Source organism: Ambystoma mexicanum, chromosome 1p, assembly GCF_040938575.1.
Source record: "Ambystoma mexicanum isolate Mex_15411 chromosome 1p, UKY_AmexF1_1, whole genome shotgun sequence".
Classification (NCBI taxonomy): domain Eukaryota; kingdom Metazoa; phylum Chordata; class Amphibia; order Caudata; family Ambystomatidae; genus Ambystoma; species Ambystoma mexicanum.
In genome coordinates, this window is record NC_090921.1 from 1,167,572,927 (window position 1) to 1,167,595,563 (window position 22,637).

Genomic DNA, 22,637 nt, shown 5'->3' on the forward strand with positions numbered 1-22,637 from the left:
AGTCCTGGATCATCTGTCCGTCACCTGCCACTCCCTTCACAGGCTGGGCTTCTCCCTCAATTTAAAGAAGTCCCATTTGACGCCAACACAGCGGCTCCAGTACATCGGAGCAGTGCTCGACACTTCCCTGGGGCAGTGATTTCCTCCCCAGGTGAGGGCTCTTCACATTCAGCAGATGGTGCACAAGTTTCAGCATGCCCAGACGCTCCCAGCGTTCGAGTTCTTGAGGTTGCTCGGCCTCATGGCATCCTGCATTCTTCTGGTGCCAGAGGCTCGCCTGCGGATGAGATCTTTGCAGTGGGCACTCAAGACGCAATGGTCGCAGTCCTCCGGCAGGATGTCGGACCCGGTTCAGGTGCCGCCCTCGGTCGCCCGGGACCTTCTGTGGTGGGCCGTCAAAGGCAACTTGATGAAGGGGGCTCCATTTTGGCTTCCCTGGCCGGAGGTGACGATCGTGACGGATGCATCCCTCACGGGATGGGGAGCTCATGCCAACGGGCTGACAGTCAGCGGTCGTTGGTCTCCGTCTGAGTCCAGACTCCATATCAATCTGTTGGAGCTGAGGGCCGTCAGGCTAGCCCTGAAGGCTTTTCTGCCGACTGTGCGAGGAAAGAGTGTCCTGATCCTGACGGACAACACAGTGGCCATGCACTACCTCAACAAAAAGGGGGGGGGCAGGGTCACTTTCTCTGTGCAGGGAGGCGATGCAGCTCGAGTTCTGGGCCATCCAGCAGGAAGTTTCGATCTCGGCATTTCATCTGGCCAGAGACGAAAACGTGACGGCGGACGCTCTGAGCAGGCAGAGCGTGATCTCTCACGAGTGGGAGTTGGCTCTGGAGATTCTCCTGGAGATCTTCGCCGTTTGGGGGACCCCTCAAGTGGATCTCTTCGCCTCCAGTGTCAACCGGAAGTGCGAAAGGTTTTGTTTGCGGGAATTTCCTCCAAAAGGAGCCTTAGGAGACGCGTTTGTGGTGGAGTGGTCATTCCCGCTGCTGTACGCATTTCCTCCAGTCCCCGTCATCCCGCAAGTGCTGCGGAGGTTACGGAAGTTCGGTTCCCGGATGATCCTCATTGCTCCGGCGTGGGCTTGGAGGACGTGGTACCCAGACCTTCTCGACTTGTCCATCTGCCCTCCGCGTCGTCTTCCCTACCGAGACGATCTGCTCTCACGGGAGGGGGGTCAGGTTCTCCATCCAGAGGTCAGATCCCTCAACCTTCACGCTTGGCTTCTGAAAGGTTGAGGTATAAGGATTGGGACCTCCCTGAAGACGTGATGGAGGTGTTGCTTTCGGCCCGAAGGCCAGCAACAAAGTCTCTGTACCGTTGCCGTTGGCATAAGTTCTGCGACTGGTGCAGAGTTTAGAATGTGGATCCTTTTGCATGTGACATCCCCATGGTTCTGTCCTTTTTACTTTCTTTGGCCCACAGGGGCTTGCAAGTGGGTACCATTAAAGGTTACCTGGCGGCGCTGTCCATCTTTAAGCGCTCGCCTGAAGAGTGTTATTACTTTGAAATCCCGTTAATTTCACAGTTTCTGAAAGGGGTCACTAATGTGTTCCCTCCGTCACCTTTCCTGGTGCCCGGTTGGGATTTGAACCTTGTTCTTAAGTTTCTTATGGGTGCTCCGTTTCAGCCTTTACATTCTTGCCCTTTGAGGCTGTTAACTCTGAAAACTGTGTTTTTAGTTGCGGTTACTTCCGCTCGCAGAGTGAGTTAGTTACAGGCACTTTCAGTTAAGCCACCCTTCACTGTATTTCACAAGGACAGGGTTGTCCTTAGAGTTCGTCCTTCTTTTCTTCCGAAGGTAGTGACGGAATTTAATTTGGCCCAGAAGGTTGTTCTTCTGGCATTCTATCCTCCTCCGCATCCTGGTAAGGAAGAGGAGAGGCTCCATAGGCTTGATCCTAGGAGAGCTTTAAGCTTTTATGTTTCACGCATGTCCCGGGTCAGAGTGGACGATCAACTCTTTATTGGTTATGCTGGAAAGCGTTTGGGGCAAGCTGTGACGAAACAGACTTTGTCTCGCTGGATTATTTTAGCCATCTCGGAGTGTTACCGCATGGCGGGTAGGACCGGCTGGCTTGCGGGCCCATTCTACCAGGGGTGTGGCTGCATCTACTGCCCTGCAGAGGGGTGTTCCTATTCGCAACATCTGTGATGCAGCCACCTGGGCTTCAGTACATACATTTGTGCGTCACTATTCCCTCGATTCCATCCGAGGACAGGATCTGGCCTTTGGCAAGGCGGTCCTTTGCTCTGCTATTTGATTGGCTATTCTAAATTTTGATTCTAAATTCTTTCCCTCCTCCTTGCTCTGGTACTGCTTTGGGAGTCTGTCATAAATATGGAATACGTCAGAGGACCCAATCCCCTCGAAGAACAAGTTACTTTCTTACCTGGTAACGTTCTTTAGATGGGATGGTCCGACGACGTATTCCATATCGCTCCCGCCCTGCCTTCCCTGCTGCAGAATTTCTTTTGCGATTGCAGCTTACGTTCCGCAAGGCTTTGTGTCTGACTGGCAGTTGACTAATGTCACACGTTCTGGGGGAAAAAACTACAACTGAGGCTACGGGCGTCGTGCGTCCTACTTATCACATCGGATGACGTCGGACGTCGGAGGAGGTCCTCGACGACGGCGCATCGACGCAGATGCCGAAAAAAGTTTCCGAAGCAGCACAGCTGTGGTGATTACATGTCATAGATATGGAATACGTCGTCGGACCATCCCATCGAAAGAACGTTACCAGGTAAGAAAGTAACTTGTTCTTCTCCTGCAATGAGGATTCTACTCCTGTTAAGCATTGTTCGGGATCTGCTATTAATGTGGAACGCAAGTGCTTTTAGTATAGACAGGTTGAAAGTTGAGGACGGTCTATTATAAATATTGTAGCGCGAGAACCGGGGCGTTTTGCTCCTTCCTTAGCAACAGCGCTTGCGTATCCACAGACTCTATTAGGCAGGGTTTGGCCCTCCCACCTTGTGAAGTCGATCAACACCGACAGGCCACCACTTGGGATGCCCTTAGGACTCCTTGGAGCTGGAATTGCAAAATGTTGGTGTCCTTGTAGGTGAAGTGGCTCAACAGCCCATGTTTCCTGCTGAATAATTATATGGTAGTTCCTCACGAACTTGCACCAGTCGGGATTGTCCATCTGACGCTTTAGACTGACTATATTCCAAGAGAGCAGACTGGTCTCGGACTATAGCCCCACAGTTGAGGCATCACCACCTTCCAGTCAGTCCACCCCCTCCAGGTCAACTCGTGGAGGCCTGCATTTCTCGAAGGCAGTTTTATTGAGTGTGGCAGAACCCCGCAAGGGTAGACCATAATGGCCCATCGGGGGAGGAGGCTGGGCTTGGTGCGTGGAGTTACGAGCTTGCCCCAGTTGTACCCTAAAGAATATCTCTGCAGATCTTAACAGAATGTTGGTGTTTCCAGGGGGGTAAATTCTTGGATCGATGCTGCACAGGCCTTCTACTCGGTGCCCGGAGTAGAAGACTGGAATATGATCTGTGGCCAAACCTAGTATTGAGCTTCTAACGCAATGCCGAATGTCACTCCTTATGATTGAGAAACAACCTTTGACATTGCAGAACCAAAGGGTGCATTTATTAATCAGATTCCTGGTTTTCAAACGAGTGTGGGGCCAGTTTGGGAACTTTAATCATTACTATAGATGGGGTATTGGGTTGTTTGCCCACCCCCTGCCATTGAATCTGCCCGTCGGGCCGAGCACATCACCAAATAGTGGTAGAGCGTTTGCTCTGGACGGGGGTGGGAGGATCTGTTAGTACAGGGAGTTCTCTGATAACTGCTCACTTCCTCCATAGCTGATGAGGGTGGACCTGGGCAAATATTTGTGATCCTCGTAGCCGGGAGGCCGGACAGCAAACGCTGGGTCAGCGAAAGACTGAAAGAGAGGCGCCTACAATCTCCGGAGCAGAATCGGACCACGGCCTGCCCAGGGATTCTACGCTTGCTAATGCTCGAGAGAGGGAGGTCACCTTGTCCCCAACACTCTTAATTACCTCCCCCATTTTTCCCATTACTCCTTCCCACTTATCCATTCTAAGGAGGATAGATTCCTCGATCTCAGATAGCTTTTGACCATCTAGCTCTGCAGTTATGCTCCCTGGAGAGCATGGGTTGGAGGACAAGTCAAGATCACATGTCTGGGAGCCAGCTTTGCGGTAAGATCTAAGGGCTATTTGAGTTGCTAAACCCCCAGCCCGATTACCCTTTTTTCAGTGTGGCCAGCTTCCATTGGCGAGAGGACATGGGAGACTGAAAGGGCTGGAGGGTGGGGAGTACTGCCAGAGGGCGTTGCAGGGATCATACAAATGGGCTGACCACAGGGGCCCCAGAGTCCCTTTTGCTAGGAGCTGTTGAAGGAGCTTCTGGAGTGACAGGAGATGTAGGGACAGATGGATTAGGGGGCATGAGGGAAGGATTGTCAAGTTGTGTGGAATTTAAGTCAGCCTGGATTTGCTTGGGGCTAATGAGTGGGCTCATTTTGGTATGTCAGTGTATTTCAGTTATGTTGGTCACTGACCGTGTCTGCCCTAGCCCTGTGCTAGTCAGCCAAAGCAGGTATTTGCGGCCATCCAAGTGACCCGGGTTAGGGACTACTTCAAATGGTCTCAGATGTCATCTTTGGTTATATTGTGGCCTCGACTAAGTTTATCGTGTGGTGATGAGGGACCCTTAACAGCGTTGCAGAAAGAAATTTGGTCTGCAACGTTGCGAACTGCACAATTAGATGTCGGTGCCAGCTGGGTTCACTATCAGTAGGTGTAATCTTTAGAATCGTTCCCCCCTGCCCAATGTCCGAAAGAAAGCAGTAATAAGTTGATTGACAGCCTTTATGGGTTTCAGCATTTTTGAGATTTTACATAGGGAGACACCAGCAGGGTTTGGGTCCTCTGTTTTCCTTTTAACCATTGTCTTACCGTGATGGTTAAAATAGATGAGGAATGACAAGGTCAAAACAGAACCAAGGGACAAAAGCCGACTGTGTGAGCAGGGCACGCCGGACTGGCTTAGAGGGCTGCCAGAATCCGACCTCCCTACCCCCCCGTGCTCCACACAAACCTTTTGGATGACCAAGCAAGTTACCATGACCCTTGCCGCCAAAGAGTCCCGCTGGTTTGCCAGTGTTGCTGGTATGCTGAAATACTTTGGTACAGTGCAGTGTGTGGAACGAGAAGGGAAGCAGCGTGCGGAACACCTGCTTATATGAAACACCACTCGCCCTTCACACTCGAGCTTCACCACATCTGGCAAGGTCTGATGCTGATTTGAATAGCGGAGAGTGGCTTAGGCCGCTCTCTTCAGCTTCCAAACACCAGCGTTGTACAGCACCACCCGTCCATAACGCCTGCTCCTGCAGGGTACACAAATGCACTTGCTGCCAGAGAGAGGCTGGTGGGTGGAGTGGGGTGCAACAACGGAGTTAGGTGAGCACTATGAACACTGCTAGGGGCGGCAGAGCTCAGGTACCCTGCCCCCGTTACTTCGATGAGTTGTAATCTTTCAAGACCTTATCCCTCACAGTGGATAGGGTGGGGTGTCTCCAGTAGCACAATCTTCTGTCCGCTGCCAGGCAATGGTACGTTTTCAGCAGCCGGCAGCTCCAAACGCTGCAGACCGCGCTGCAATGGGGTGGGAAGAAAAACTAGAAGAAAGAACCGAGCAATGTCTGTGTCAAGCTGGACTGCATTCCACAGCCGCCTTGGACACTTCAGTCCATACATCCTTTAACTTATTCAGCAATGCAGGTAAATAAACCTCTGTAATAAATGATGAAACCAGATCACAAGTTAATACACAAACTTCGAGTCCAAACTCTATGAAGAATGGGGCCTTGTGCTCAAAAGTCACAGGAGCCACAACGTTTCTCCCCTGAAGGGAGTATTTGAAGGCAAGTTGTGATTTACTTGTGCTGATGATAACCCAAAGAAGTTTTTCAACAATTTTACTAAAGGTAAGGAAATGTGTTCTTATATCACAAGTTACTCTACCCAGTTTTGATGACCAAAAGGTGTGTGGAATGGAATGGAATGCAGGAGACAAAGGTTCTTGTTCCCAATGTTATCCTATCGAGTGCAGGGGGGATAGATACACTGCGTTTACTTACCACCCTGACTCCAATTTTCACAGATGACTTTCTGGATCATCTGGGGGTTGCTGGGGACTCATTCTTCCACCGTTGGTTCCGGTGGAAGGTGCCCAGTAGTTGCCCATGAGTTGTGGGTTTGAGGATTCTTCTGGTTCGGTGCAGCTGCAAGATGCAACCTCTGTCGATGAAGAAATGCAAGAAACACAGATGCAAACCTCCTGCGGACACGTCACAGGTTGGAGATAGGAGCGTTCCAGCGGGGGTCACCGCACACAGGAGACAACAGCCATCCTTCCAGTCGCTGTCCCAGAAGCTGCTCCAGGACAGGATCCCTTTATACTGGGACACTGAAATTCGGGAAGAAGGTAACCTGTGGCACAAGCTGGTGACCACTGACATTCCCGGCTTGAAAGCAGAACAGCAATGCTTCTGGCTGCGTAGCCCATGAGGGAGCTGGTCAGTACACCACGCAGTTTAAGGACACTTCTGAAGGGCAGGATCCCCGGGAAGGTGTCGAGACTAGTTAGTCCCACTAGTCCAAGTGCTGAACCCACCAATCCGGGTCTTCAGAGATCAGGTAGTTAAACAGGGCTTCACCAAGCCATACACAGGAAGGGATGCTGAGCCTCTCTAGGAGTCATCTTCGGATCTTCAGCCGACTGTTCTTCTTTTGAGGGATTCTTGGCTCCACCAATGATCTGAAGAAATGGCTGAGAGGTCCTCTTAACCAAGATCTGAGCTGGAAGTCCAAGTCCCCCAAAGGTAAGGAGCTGCACCATTCAAACAGCCAGTAGTTGTCCAATCAGGGACACCTACTGGTTTCACTTTTGTCCCACACCAAGGAATTCCTGCCTATGATTTTCTATGTTCCTTACTGCTTTATGGAATCTGGTAAACTCCATAGGCATCTGCTTTTGCATTGTGACACACAGCACCTTTTCTGCGCAAACTTAATGTTTAACTGGATTTTCTTGGGTGGACTACTTTTGCCAAGAATAGTAAGATTACCCCTGTCTTATTTACTTTATGGGTCCAGTACACACCCCCCTGAGGTGCTGTGTGCAATGTAAAAATGCAACATTTCAAAAGGGAAACAAGGTATCCCAGTACTGACATTCTGAAGGACTAGCCAGTTTCCCCTTAATCAATGGGGAAAAGGAAAGTGAAGCCGAAGGCTTTACTTCCTTTCAAAAGTCAGGTCAGGATCAAAAACAAAGCAAAAAGAATGGGGTTCCATAGAAAACTATGGAGGGAAGGTTGCATAAATAACATCTTTCCTAACAGCAACTCCATAAAAGGGGAATAAATCAGTGGATGTCACTCCATGCAAAAGGGCAAAGACACATCTAGAGCAAATAGAGCAGTCAATAGAGGATGAAGAGGACATCATTAGGAAGACAATCTGAGGAGGAGGTCATATACAAGGACAACATTGGCCCCAATGAATCCTTAATTCCATCACCAGAAATTGTTGAATCTGCCAACTTCCTTGCCAATTGAGGATCATTTACTGTTCAATGATCTCCTAAAGAGAGCGGCTTCAAGGTTTAACTTACACACTCATGAGTTTGAAGACTAGGCACTTTATAGAGGAGATTTTAAAAGTCAAGAAGCCAGTCTCTGAATCTGTCCCTCTGCTTAAGAGTCTGCAAAAGAGGGTTACTCTGTCTCTAGTCCTCACGTACAAACTAAACGTGTTAACACTGGTATAGAAAAAAATTACAAACCAGCCTCTAGTGATCCCCTTTACTCAAATGGTTATTTAAAGTTAGACTCACAGTGGCTACTACAGCAAGGAAGAGGGGAGGGACGACTCTCTCATCCAGTGAGTACCCCACTGACGAAGCAAAAAGATGTATGCTTTTGTGAGAAAAATAGCCACATCACCAGCATGTTAACTGCAAATAGCTAATGCTGCAGCTCTTATGGAAGCATGTAACGGAACCACTGAGACAAACTAGAGCATCTCACTGAAGGTGTGGCCAAACCACTTAAATATGGCATGCTTAAACATTTGTGTTATGTAGATTTTACTTCTTGAGTGAAATTCTCCCCAATTTGTCCCCCAGAATATTTGCTAGACTATTGGATTTTTGGACTGATTTTGCTGAGTGATTGGGAACCTTTTTCCACACACACTCATTCTTTTTTTAACTTTGGGAACTCCTTTTACCTCTTGTGTGTTAGCACATGTTACCAGGGCAGGGGTGGGGGGGACACCCCTTTGTCCCTCCTGTATTTTATTTTTGTGAGATCACCACAAACCCGCATAATGCGAGTGCTGGGGGTAAACATTGTCTCCCTTTTCTCACTGTTTCAGTACCTTTTAGTTACTGTTCTGACATGCTGGTGGCAGTGTACCTTTTTGCCTGACTTTTTGTGGACTTTTGTCATAGGCTGCCTTCGCAGCTGCACCAGAGGACACTAGGCTCACCATTTGCCTGAAATGGTGGATGAACTGTTTTAAGCCCTGTTCATGATTACTTGTTACTTGAGCCTTCTTTTACCTACCTACCTACCTTCCTGTGTTAGAAGGTGTGATGGGTCTTTGCCTTTGGCAGGTTTCCCTTGGAAAGCCAGCCGAGACTCCGAGTGTCTGAAAAGACACAAAGTGCATGAGGTAACTGAGAAACTCATGGTGGCAACAAGTAAGACGGACACAAGTGATCACAGTTCAAGGGTGTTTATTGAACAATGAATGCTGTATGCAGGTTGGAAAAACACCTATTTTAAACCTAATTCTAGGATGGGAACAAACGTCGGCCATCAAATGAAAAATAAGGCAGTCCTAGTGGCTTTGTCAAAATAAAAAGGCCTATACTAAGAAACCTATTGCCAAACCTCACAACTAATACAAAAAGGGGTGTGGGATAGTTCTCAAGAAAAGAAAGGCGCATCATCAAATAATATATCTAACCCGTTATTGGATGAGCAGATTATATCTGCACAAGCTAAAACAATAGGGGCACTTCAAAGAACAAGAGGTAACACAACTATTATGACGTGTTGTCAAGGGGTAATAATGTGATTAAGGATGAAGCATTAACTAACTGAGCTTGTCTATGCCCATCTCTTGACCCTTCCTGCCCATCCCATTCCCCCACCTATTTTTGTCTGTCTTTTTATTTTAACTTTTTACCATTATTTTTTGAATTCCTTGAATTTTCATTTACATGAATGGATATGTAATTTGTGTCTTTGCTCTATGTGTATTTGCTTACTTCTGTTATTGTATAATATGGGACCAAACAAAATGTCGTATTGTTATTTTTGGCATTCAAATATTGTATAGCCCTGATTTGAGAAAGGTCTATTAAGGGACCGAAACACGTGTCATCATAAAGGGCATTTCTACAGATTAAAATTTATCATTTATCTTTAAAATTGGGCGCAGTCTCATTTTCGGTGTTTCACTTTTTCTTAAATACTTTTTTGAGTGGTTCTTTCTTGGCTTAACCACTAACCGTTTGAGACGCGACCTTGGAAAGAGGAAAGTTTTGTGAATAACCAATTGTCTTCTTCGACAATAATATCACATCATACAATTTGAAGCACAACTAAAATGTCGCCATGTTAGACTGCACTGACCTAGCCAAGAACATTGAACTTATCAAATTATATGTCAGAATGCAGTAGCCTGGGTCTCCCTTCCCCACGTTTTGGACACGCGGTAAAATGTGAGCTTAGTGGCACAGTACAGTCTCTGGCTTTTCCAGCACAAGACGACAGTGCTAATGGCAGCTCTTGGGACACACTCTCAAGCTATTCTAGCACAAGATGACAGTACATCTTTTAACTCTCGAGTTTTCAGCTATCGGGGTCGTCGATGGCCAAGTCTCGTTTCACTTGAAAGTCTTTTGCCTTCGAGGACCTGACGTGTTCAAATAACAAAACAAATAACAAAATGTTTTCTACTTTCATATGGCGCTATACCTGTTCTATGCTGCTTACCTTCATCCTGTAACGCGGAGGCAACATGTCTTTACCTTTGCTCCTAACTTCTGTAATTAAGCTGTAAGTTCTCTTTTTACCTACGCCCCAATACCTCTGGGTCCGGCACGCACAACAAATAAACAAACAAACAAATGTTCCTTTAACAAATGAAAGTTCCTTTCCAATATTCACTGGGTGATGGGTTCACCCCTGGGTCCCCCTCTTCTGGGCGCTGACTGTTCTTACATGTCTCATTCCACAAATTATATGACGGTTCTTTTTCAATGAACTTTCGGGTGAAAGCTTTACCTCTGGAACTCCCTCGGTCGGGCTCGTACCCCTCTTGACTGCCAATATTTGAGTGATGGCTTCTCCCCTGGATCTCCCTCCATCGGGCTCAGACCCTTACCAACTTCACATTCGCTTGTATTTGTGGGATTCACTTCCCCTGCTTTTTCATATTGCGGGATTTACTTCCCTTGTTTCCTCTCACTGCAGGATTCACTTCCCTTGCTTTCACACTGTTTATAGATTAGTCTTTCGATTGTACAGGGAGTTTGCTTGATCCTCAGTATGACCATGTTGACCTGTTCCGCTGGCCTTCTGGTATCTGTAGTTACTCTCATATGGGGCTCGACCAGAGTCGCTCGAGTTAGCACCCACGAGGTGCCAGTCTCCCTATGCAGCTGGTCTCTCCTTCAATACTTGTTACAGTTCTTTACCCAGTTTATTAAACGTGGCTCAAATTAGCCACTTTGCGATTCTGAATGAGCAGAGCCCAGTTCTTACAATTTCCCCTTTGACTCACCGGCTGTGTTTAACCGCTTGCCTTTCCTTGTTCATCTGAGTCAAGGCTGGTACCACGGGCGCGTGAGCTTCCCTCGCTCCTGCTTATTGGTGTAAGCTTGCCCCATGTACCGTTGACATCTGTTACAAGACCCTTGTTCTATTGTTCAGTCTTAGGCTCTCTTCCACAACGGTTCTGTAGGTCTGGGACGAAAAGGGCAAGGTCATTTCTCTCCTCTCCACCCTCTCGATTCATGTCGCCTTTCTCCTTCTCTTGAACTGCAGCGCCTGATTTGCCGTCTCTTGCTGTCTGCCATGCTCGTACTGTGCTCTCTTGCTCCACCTTTTATCCCTGTGGGGAAAAGGAAGGACTGTCGGGTGTGTGTGATCCAGTTTGATGGCCTTATTTTGTCTCACCCTTGGGTTGGGACGTGTAAGATAAACAAGTTTAACATTAGTCCGGTATTGATCACAGTTCACAAAAGTGTTAGTTCGTTGTCCTTTGTGTTGTGCGAAAGTGTGTGTTGGAATGCGGGGGGCATTGGTTTAGAATATCCTACGTGAAAGGAGGGGGAAAAGGTGTCCAAGGAAGGGTGATTCCGCGTCTCGCCCGTCTGTGTCCTGCCCCCCAAAGAGCCCCCTTCAAGGTGATCCTTCCTCACTCGTCCACCCCCAGCAACTGGATCCAATAGCGATGGCCGTGTCCTGGCCACCTGGATGACAGATCCCTGGAGACTAGCTAGGGAGACACCTTCAGGTTTCTCAAGTAACGTAAACTCCCCTGGTCTTTGTCACGCAGTGTGCCTGCCTGGACCAGTTTGTACCGGGGGTTCTGGCTGTCCCTTTTGGACAGCCACCGCCCTGATTTGCATGAAGGCTTGTCTGGTGATTGGTGGACTCAGTCCGTTTTCCTGCATTAAAGACAAGGGTCCCAGAGCTCCTCCACCAGAGCAGTCTGAGTAACCACTGCTGTCCTGACCGCAACTTCTGCGTGACAGAGAAGCCCCAAAGAGGACGACGTCCTCCTTTGGACTTGTGGACCTAACCAGTCCCAAGATGAACTACATTTTGCACCCTACCTGGCAGATCTGCAACCTCCACTGCCCACAATTCGCCAATTCCTGTGGTCCTGTGCCATTTTGCAGTGCATCATCAACCGAAGCGCAGTTTAGTTCCAAACTTCACAGGTATTCAGAGACTGCATTCCGATCCTGAAAGTCCCATCAGCCGAGACGAGGACCAAGAGCCAGAACAAAGTCTACCACACAAAACCCGTCCTTCACCCGAGCCTTGAAAAAGGCGTCAATGTGCCAGTGCTGCAAAGGTCTTCTGTTAGGCGTCCAACTATTTGAGAGAAACCACCAGATCAATTGTAAGGTCTTTTCTTCAGTCATTAATACCAAGAAACCCGAACCAGAGTCTGCTGTCACCTCTCCTTGGGGACTGTCCTCATGCACAAGTTTCTTGACTGATAAGTACTAATGGCTGAACAGTACCTTATCTTTTTGTTACTTTAGAAGTGTTAGAAAGTATATTTTATCCTTTAGATATTGCTTATTCCTTGTTTAATGCTACTGTGTGATAGTATCATAAATGCTTATTTTTATACAACTTCTAGTGTGTAAGTGTTTTCTTGAATTATGTGTATGCTCTGAGTACTGCGTGCCTCACTATAGCCCTCATCCCTCCTAGACTTAGCCTTGCTGATCAGCCATTGCTACCAACCCTTTGAGTAGTTCAGGCTTAACATAAGGGGTGTCCCCCTGTTCGTCAAAGGTGGGCTTTCTAAAGTGTTATCCTAGATGGGGCTTTTGTAAAACCTCCTAGCAATTTGGCAAATGTTAATAACCATTCACTGGATGCAGCTGGAAGAATGGTGACTTGGTCTTCCATTATCAAAAGATATTCTTGGCTCAAGCTAGTTTACTGGACAAACTGGTTGAGGAGTCCTGCTTATTTGGTTCGACTCTTAAAGAGACTCTTGAAAGAGCATGAGACTGTAAGGGAGAATTCTCAGAAATGTGCTCATTCCCTACACCTTAGAGACCCCCAGCAACCTTGCTGGATTTTGAGGACTTGATTTTTTAACCTGGAGAGAGTGAGACCATTTTTCCCCCCACTCTCTCATGTATTTTAATGTGATTTTGTACACTGTTTATTTTGGTTGTGGAGTCTGGCAAACTCCATAGGCATCATCATTTACATTGTGTCATACAGCATCTTCAGTGCAGTGGCACAGGGAAGTCTTTCAGATTTCCCAAAGTTTTGAATACCTTCTCTTGGTTAAACTACTGTTTCCAGGAGCAGTAACGTGAAACTTACTTTACATACATGTGTAACTTTCTAGACCCAACACACACTCTCTTACAATTGGGTGCTGGAGGGGTTACCTAGTATCCCCTTTGTCTAGCCTCTCACTGAATGGCTGGTGGCAGTGGTTTCATTTTAACTACCATGGTGTGCAATTACTGCGGGCTGCGTTTGCAGCTACAGTAAAGCACCCAAGGGTGCCATTTTTGTCAAAAACGCCTCGGTCTTCCTTTGTTCGTCATTTCTTTGTGGAAAGGTCCTTTTTGAGATTTACTCTGCGCGCCTAACCAAGTTTGGTCCCATTGTTCGTTTTGACTTTGGCGGGATTCACAAGTGCAACCCGCCTCTGGCTCCAGGGTGTCTGGGGTAGGCAGGAAGTGAGGTAGGTGCCCGAAACTCCCTGTGCTTAGTCTCCTAGGTGACCCAAATGCACTCTGTAATGATTGGCTGACTGGCTGGCTGGCTGGCAAGGACTCCCACCTTGCTGAGTGATTGACAGCTAGGCTGGAATGAATGGGAGAAAACTGAATTAAAAGGCAAGTCTTTTGGCTTGTAAGGCAGAGTCGACCACTGGACGAAGGAACCGAAGAAGAACTTGAAGAGGACGGCTGCTGCAACTCCTAGACTGTTGGTTTGCCCAGCGAAGCCCTGTTTCAGTGCCGAAACGTGACAGAGAAGCCCCTGCAACAACGACTTCTCCCCTTGAGTTGGTGGAACCAATCGACTCCAAAGTAAGCCACCTGTACATCCATCTCAGAGCTGGTTGAATTTCCACAGAGTTGCTGCTGAAAACCGTATAGCCAGGGAGAGGTACACCAGATTGTGTGCAGTGCTTTTAAGCTGGCCTAGATCTCGAGGAAGATCCTCCGGACTCCCGGGATGCAGGACTGACCGAGCCGGAGTCCCCTCAAGAGTGTGGGACCCCAGAAGCAAGAAAAGTCCATCTCTGCAGCCAGAAACCGCGGTGTTGCTATTTGCGGTAGACCAGAGGAGCTGAAACACTTAACAGCCACTGAAAGTGAAGTTTGCCGGTTGTGAATTTTGACCGTCCCATTGCATTGTAGGAGTCCCCCAACGTCCTCCCTCTTGTCCCCACAACTGAGGCCCAGGAACAGTGAGATCTGCAGAGCTGCACAGGAACAGGAGTCATCTACTGCATCGCTTCTTCATTTTAAAGGTACTGTACAAATGTCTGAGAGAACTTATCTTATGCTTACAACTTCTACGACTCACAAGTCTAATCAGCTTGTGGCCCTACATTTGATTCTTCTTTTCTTCAAAGACTTCTAAAAACATTGTGCAAAGACTTTCTACTTGCCTACAAAGAAGTGCTTCAGCTTACAAAGACTTATGCCTACTGACTTTGGCTTAGCCTCTTCCACTGAATGACTCTTATTGGGGGAATCTGAAAGTATTTGCCTGCTTAAGAATATTTGTGGTCTCTTGTTTGTTCTGAATAATCATTTCCTTTGACTTATAACTATATGATCCTAAATGCAACAGTGATATATTAATGTCCCCAGCACCCTAGCAATTGAAGTCACCTGACGGTGTAGGTAGTGTCTGTGGGCCATCCCAAAAGGGTATCTACTGATTTGGAGATATTAAGAGTGTGAATTTCATGAATTGTATTTGAGTGTTACTATTATATTGCTCCCTTCTGAAGAAGGCTTATTATAACTGACTGACTGACAAATTAATACTTGTTTATTCAAGAAACCTTGAGTGTAAGAGTTTATTTGAATATGTGTAACTGTAAATCTCTTTGTAACTCCACTACAGCTCACTTTGACCCCTCTTGAGATAAGCCTGGCCGTGCACCACGCTATCAAAACTGTGTAGTACAAGCTTATACCAAATGTTGGGTTTCCTATACCTGCAGTGTTCAAAGACGGTACTGCATACAAACTTTGCCTAACAGAGACTATGAATAGTTTAGGTCAAATGACTGGTAAATGTTTTCAACAGAGGACAACTTTGGCCGTTGGTCGATCCTTTCAAGCGCAATCCTTTCAAGTCATCCAGCGCGCTACACCAGCTATCTGCCAGGGAACTCAACTTACCAGTCCATGTTTTCCAACCCCGTAGAGGCAGGGCTTGCGGCAGAAGGCTGTCCTACAGAGGGGCATCCGCACCTGCAAACTGACTTCCCAGTTGTGGCCCCCTCCCATGTAATAGATTCTAAACTTCGGTGCACAACTGGGTACTTACATTTTTTACTAGATAATTGTAGTAAAGAAAAAACTCAAATGATTTTGTTATATTTCTGGTCACCTACCTGCTATACCTGTTGGACTCGGGTGTTATGAACTACAGAACACGTCCCTTTTGTACTTCCTGGTCCTTGTCACAACGGGGCTTGCACTCCATAATACTCCCAACATGGTCGTCCAGCTTGAAACCCCTTTCTCGCTCCACGTGCTGGACGTAACGTATTCTATTAATAGACCACGCCTTCCGCGGCTCTGCGCGCCTCAATGCTATTGCAAAGTAGCGATCCGACGTATGTCCCGTAGCTCGCAGTATTGTTTCGTTGTACCTGTCTGTTCCTTGCCCCTTCCTTTCCTCCTATTTCCTGGACTTGTGTGCTGGTTGCACCTTTCCTAGTTCCCCGGATTCCTGGACCTGCGTCCCGGAAACTGAACGCACTCTGGAGTCGGAAGAGACTCGGGGAGCCTTGTTCAAAACCAGGTCCGTCCGCAAGAAGGCAGCGACCAAGGACTCCAGCAAAGAACGGACCCAGGTGAGAAGTGGGGGGAACTCCTTGACATCGGGGGTCATGTTTACAACTCACTCAAAGTAGATTTAGCACCATACACCACATCACAGCATAAAATATCATGGTGGAAGGTACCAGTAGTTCATCTCTACTTCAGTGGCTAGAACCCCGCCACCCGGACCACCAGGGTGGGATCTAAATACAGAACTTTCAAAATTAATTGGTTCTCCTTTTGAATCAACACATAAGCTCAGTTAAAAGAGCTTTCACATAAGGTGGCTTTTCTCCTTGCAATCACATCAATCAGAAGGATTAGTGAGTTGCAAGTCCTGTCAGTGTCTGAGCCTTTTATTACAATACATAAACATAAGGTAGTGTTAAGAACCCATCCTAGGGTTTCAACTGAGTGCATAATAAAATATCATGTTAACCAGTCCATTGAGTTACCAGCTTTCTTTCAAAATCCACAAAGCAAAGGAGACAGAGCTTAACACACGACTTTCTTTGGGGCGGTCATGTACTACCTAGACAGAACAAAAGGATTTAGAAAGACGGATCATTTCTTCATATCAGTGGCATCAGAAGGAGAAGGAGACATGGTCACTAAAAGAATAATTGAGAGATGGATTTTTAGGTGCATGCAAATGTGCTACACTCTAGCAAAAAAAACACTCCAGTTCACTCCAAGAGCACATTTCACACACAGTACTGGACCAGCTTGAGCCGTCATCTCTAATGTACCACTGGAAGGCATTTTGAAAGCAGCAACAAGTCACACAACACTAATGTGCTGACGCACAGGCAAGATCAGATTCTCAACTGGGTCAGGCTGTTCCAAAACATGCATTCACATCTGCTCTTTCTGCTCACCCAACACCATCAGGGAATACTGCTTGCTAATCCATACAAGGCATGTGAATCTAAGCAGATGCTAGCCACATAAACACTATTACTGTTAGGTAATATTTGCCAAATAGAGAGAGCGGTTTAAACTTTTCTTTGCAGTCTCCTGCAATATATTGAACTTAATGTAACTTTCTTGTTGTAATTTATTAATAGTTTGTATTCCTGTCTGAGCAATCTGTTGCTTGACAAACCATTGTTTGTGGTCTGTTCTTTACACCAGTCTCCTCCCCTCCTTAGTCCAAGACTTGCTGTAAATCACGTTACCAGTGAGGAGGTTGGTCTAATTGGGTGGAAACCCTGCAGGTCCACATAGGTTGGTCTATCAGAATCCTATATGTATATAGGTTCTGAAAACTCTCCTAACACCCTGCGTAATTAAATAAAATGTAATAAACACTGTTTGAATGTATTTCAGAGTCAGTCGTTTTTCAAAGAAACGAGCTGGGGGTAGATCTGCCTCGGCTGGGGCCTTCCTTTGGAACAGCCTCCGACCACCCTGAAACCTGAAGAGAACCATCTCTGGTTCTGGAAACATCTCAAGGCCTTCCTCTTCGCTTCTGCCTTTGCCCCTCCTCTCCCCTGCTGATCTGTTTTTCTCTCGGCACCATGCATCTGGCCACCCTCTGTTTATTCGGGCCAAGGTCCCTTCACACCCTGCCACCCTCTTGCACTGCCTCTGGGCCACCATTTGCACTGGAGTATGTATCTTTACCCACACAGTCTCCCTCCCACGTTCTTCTGCACTTATCAGTTATACTCTATCCGACAAATCTAGCACTTACCACTTGCTGGCTGTACTACCACTGTCCATCGCCTTTTATTTATTTATTTTACTTATTATTTATTCTTTTATCTCCTCTGTTCCACCCTTTCCACTTTATCCCCCCTTCCATGCACTTTCCCCCTTTTTCCCTCTTCCATGCACTTGCCCTATATTAAATGTCACTGGGCCTAGTAAGGTCATTGTTTTTGTTCTCCCTTGTTCCCCTCCCTTTGCATGATCGCGCTCTGAAATACTTGTGTACGAGCGCCATATAAATAAAATATATCCTACCCCATTCACTAAAACATATTATGCAACATTGAGGCTATGATTTATGCTGCACCCAAACTGCCTTGTTCTTTTTTTCTGCTCTTCCTAGGCAGGTCCTGAATGTATTTTTAGGTGCATTTTCAATTGACAGTTTGACTTTTCTGCTCAAATTGTTGATTCTAACATGTCTCTGCCTTTTCCTGTTTTTCTTTTCTTAGCCATTATGTCTTTTCTATCCGGATGTGGTCTTTTACCTTTCTTTTCATGTTTGCCTGCTTTGCTTTCTTTTTAGGTATGGAAGGCTCTTTTTAAAATTTTTTTAAAAAATGTAAAAAAGATTTAATGTGGAAAAGTGTGAAGTGCTTGATGAGCATTAAAAATGTCTATTCAGGTTGTGTAAAAAAAAACAAAAAAAACACAAGCTGGTCAAGTGCCCAGATTGCATACACATTGTATGGAGAGCTTGATTCCATGCCTTTTCCTCTGTCTAACCCAGTTTTGTTTCTGCATTGATACAGTGACCCTTATCAGTGTTGAGTTCTCAATGTATTCCATGCCTTCTGTCTTGGATCGATTTAGTGTTATTTATTGATATGCTTTCTACTCCGGATCCACTTTCAATTCTCGATTCATGCAGACCCATTTTTCTGGTTCTCCTCTAATAAGGGCAATCAAGTGTTAACATGCTATCTGACACTGATGTTTCTTTTTGTGTTGTTTTTGCAGACGTGCCACCAGTTTGGAGCTTCCCATGGCCATGCGCTTCCGGCACTTGAAAAGAACGTCCAAGGAGGCAGTGGGAGTATACAGGTTAGTATGGACATGCTCTTCTGGGGAATGCTCAGAAGGTTATGCCTCTATCGTCTTCCTTGTGTCTTATGTTTACAAGAGAGTTTTTGGAAAGTTTTCCTGGGATTTGTTTTTAAGAGTTTGTATCGTATTAGTAAAATAGCTTTAGGGCATCACTATTGAAGACAATTGGACAGAATTATGTTAAATGCTTTTTGGAAGTGCACGATATTGGGCAGCAAGCAGATGTCTAGTGGTCAGCTGTTACAGAGATTGAACATGTACCAACCACTTTGTACAGGGTTTATCTAAAGGTGTTGGTCTGGTGCAGACAGTGGGATACTTCATAGATATATGGCAGTGCTTTTTCAGTAAATCTAATTTGGCCAAGTTCTAAGGCAGTGATCCCCAACGTATAGCCCGGGAGCAACATGTTGATCACAGCACCCTAAAATGTTGCTCACCAGTTTCTATGTGTGGAGGCAAAGAAGGAGTTGGTGCTAGTGTGGTGTGGAAACAATGGCAATGCAGACCTAACACTTAGACTTAGAAGCAATAACCTGGTCCTGCTACACCCACACTTTGTGGCGTGGATGTACAGTGCATATTGAAATGAGGTACGGAGTAGCTGCAGAGTAGCAGTCCTGGCTACTTTCTTCTGTTTTCTGGCTTTGAATCTGTTTCCAGTGCCAGTTCAAGTGCTGGGGGAGGAGCACCACTCAAAAAAATCCCTTTTCCCGCGGAGCGGCTGCGGAGTAGCAGCAGAGTAGCAGTCTCGGCAGTCTATGGCCGCAATGGACGCCAGAGACGCTACTCTGCCTAGCTCTCCTACAGACAGGGTGCGCCGGCGCCTGCGAAGCTCACGTACCCGTCGTGAGGAGCACTGGACAAGATGGACGAAACTGCATTTGACTGACTATTGAAGCGTTTCCCTAAATTGACCCAGAAACTTAATCTCGAAGCTTCCGCTTCTAACTTCTTGCCAGCCTCTGCAAGGTGATTACCTCTCTGCGAATCCACCGGAGAGAGGTGCCTTGCTATGTTCTCTACCACAACCCTTGATCCAAGGATTGACAGCTTGTTTGCGGCTCACCCAGGAAGAGAGCCGAGAACCTGGGGCGACTCTGAAGGGCTCTGTGGCACTTTCCTTGCCGGAGCAAGCTGGACGCCACGTGATCACAATTACAGCCCTTACCTCGCTTGAGATCTCGCTTATGACGGACGACTCCACTGGATCCCCCTCCAGCCTTGTAGGCAGTGAGCCTTCCCCACCTAGCGGAGGCAAGACCGGTCTGGCTGCCGGAGTTAGGGGCGGAGGGAGTCGGCTTCTGAAGGATGCGAGACGGGCGCATACAGAGAATGAATTTGTACCAACCACTTTGTACAGGGTTAATCTGAAGGTGTTGGTCCTCTAAGCCAGTGGGATTGCTTTGGCAGTGCTTTTTCAGTAAATCTAATTTGGCCAAGTTCTAGAGCAGTGATCCCGATTGTATAGCTGAGGAGCAACATGTTGGTCACAGCACCCTAAAATGTTGCTCACCAGTTTGTGTGTAGGGGCGAAGAAGGAGTTGGTGCTAGTGTGGTGTGGCAACAATGGCAATGCAGGCGGAGCCAGAAAAGTTTGGGAAATAAATACATTTTGCCTGCCCCGGCAGAGAGATGAAATATTACTTGTTGTAGAGTTGTTATCACACTGGATGAATAAAGGTGTGTACACTGCACAGCCAGCATTGTAGTAGGCTAAAGATGTGAATCTTGAGGGTACAAATTTGGCTTGCTTAATGAAGACCTAACACTTAGACTTAGAAGCAATAACCATGTCCTGCTACACCCAGAATTTGTGGCGCCGATGTACAGTGCGTATTGAAATGAGGCGCGGAGTAGCGGCAGAGTAGCAGTCTCGGCTACTTTCTTCTGTTTTCTGAGTCTGTTTCCAGTGCCAGTTCAAGTGCTGGGGGAGGAACACCATTCAAAAAACCCCAGTTCCTGTGGAGCGGCCGCAGAGTAGCAGTTTCAGCAGTCTATGGACGCAAGAGACGCTACCCCGCCTAGCTTTCCTACGGTATCAGGTAATATTTTCGCCAGCAAAAATATCGCCGTACATATGGTCGTCGGGAACGGCCATAGGCGATATTTTTGGTGGCGAAAATATTAGGTGCGGGGGTGTCCCCCGCACATAAAAAAAATGATGCAGGGTTTGCAGGGGTGTCCCCCGCAGGGTCCATGTGTTATTTTCGCCACAAAAATATGGCGATATTTTTGCATGGCAATATTTTTGCGGCAAAAATATCACATGGAACCCTTTCCTACAGAGGGGGAGCACCGGCGCCTGAGGTGCTCACATATCCGTCGTGAGGAGCAACTGGAAAAGAGGGACCAAAACCGCACTAGATTATCTATCGAAGCTTTTCCCTAAAGTGACCCAGAAACTGCATCTCTAAGCTTGCACTTCTAACTTCTTGCCAGCCTCTGCGAGGCGATTACCTCTCTGCGAATCAACCCTACCGGAGAGAGGTGCCTTGCTATGTTCTGTAACACAACCCTTGATCCAAGTATTGACAACTTGTTTGCGGCTCACCCGGGAAGAGAGCCGAGAACCTGGAGCGACCCTGAAGGTCTCCGCGGCACATCCCTTGCCGGAGCAAGCTGGACGCCACGCGGCCACAATTACAGCCCTTACCTCGCTTGAGATCTTGCCTGCGATGGACGACTCCACTGAATCCCACCCCGGCCCCGTACGCGGTGAGCCTTCCCTGCCTGGAGGAGGCGAGACGGGGCTGACTGCCGGGGGTAGGGGCAGAGCGAGTCCAGCTTCTGAAGGACGCAAGACAGGCGCTGGGGGCCCCGTGAAGGCCCGGACTGCTTCCAGTGATCGACCCTCGGGCTCTCCGGCCACCACAGAGGCGCCTCCAAGCTCATCGGCGAATACGATGGCGTGTGGGCGGTTCTTTGCAGCCCCCGTGGAAAAACGAGAGGAAACCCCAGCGACGGAATCTGGTGTGGACCTGGAACTTGGAGCTGAAATGAGCGAAGAGAGGGAGGGCCGCCCAGACCCTCCACTCCTTGGAAGGAATAGCGTGGTAGTTCCTATCCACGTGCACGCACCATAATCAAATTCAATCACGTTCCTGACTTCCGATTACGAAGACGAAGTTGTTGGGGTACAGGCAACGCATCTAAATAATTCCACGGACGATTCCGACACCTGTAGCAGCTGTTCAGATCGCCCTTTCCTTACAGTTACTAAAATTACAATAAAAGGCTCACTTACCCAAAAGCCATAGCCCACCCGTCCTACAACTAAAACCTCCTGCAAAGAAGAAAGCGGTTGCGACTGCTTCTCAAACCAAGAGTGTATACCAGGCTAGCTCTTGAACCCAAAAGAACACAGACAAACCTAAAGATTGCATGAAGTCAGATTTGGAAAACACTTTCTGCGAACGTTCTAAAAGCCTTTTTCAGCAAACAATGTAAAAGAAAGTTTGACAAAGTTACTGAAATTTCAGATACCGAAATGCTATGAGCCGTTCAAGACCCCCAGGCTTCAATAAAACTCTGAAAAACCGACAATGCACTTTTAACTCCATAAGCCTTTTCATCAGCAGCAAGATGACAATTTGGGGCACCAAAAAACAACTTGATGGAGAAAACACTAAGACAAATGGACACCAGTACTAATCATGACAGAGGTGAGGCAATCGCAAAGAACAAGTCGCCCCTCCAGCAGCCAGGACTAACCTCCGTTAATACAACAAGACGAACACCTTAAAAACCAAGATGATCCGAAGAGCCCGCTGCATGCGGGCAAATCAGAAGGTTGGGAAAACCATCCTCCAACTGAAAACCTTAATCTTGGGGAAACGACGCATCCCTGTCCTTACAACTTAGAATCAGAACCTACAAACGGTTCTAATGCAGGATCTGCGAAGAGACATTCTACGCAAACCTGATCTCACTGTTACCAAGAGACAAATCACTTCCAAGCCTATCGCTGTAAAAAAAAACCTGACATATTCTCTGTAATGTCGGCTGTGACAAT

The 22,637-nt window shown here is 47.2% G+C and overlaps 1 protein-coding gene across 4 annotated transcripts in view; it reads left to right on the forward strand.

The window, feature by feature from the left end:
• The window catches only part of KMT2B (lysine methyltransferase 2B), a 1,990,704-nt gene that overhangs the window by 1,867,597 nt on the left and 100,470 nt on the right, over positions 1-22,637 (forward strand). For all 4 annotated transcript variants that reach the window (XM_069604859.1, XM_069604860.1, XM_069604861.1 and 1 more), the window contains one exon: positions 18,536-18,619. In XM_069604859.1, coding sequence (XP_069460960.1) covers positions 18,536-18,619 — 84 coding nt within the window. The remainder of the gene's footprint in view (positions 1-18,535; positions 18,620-22,637) is intronic.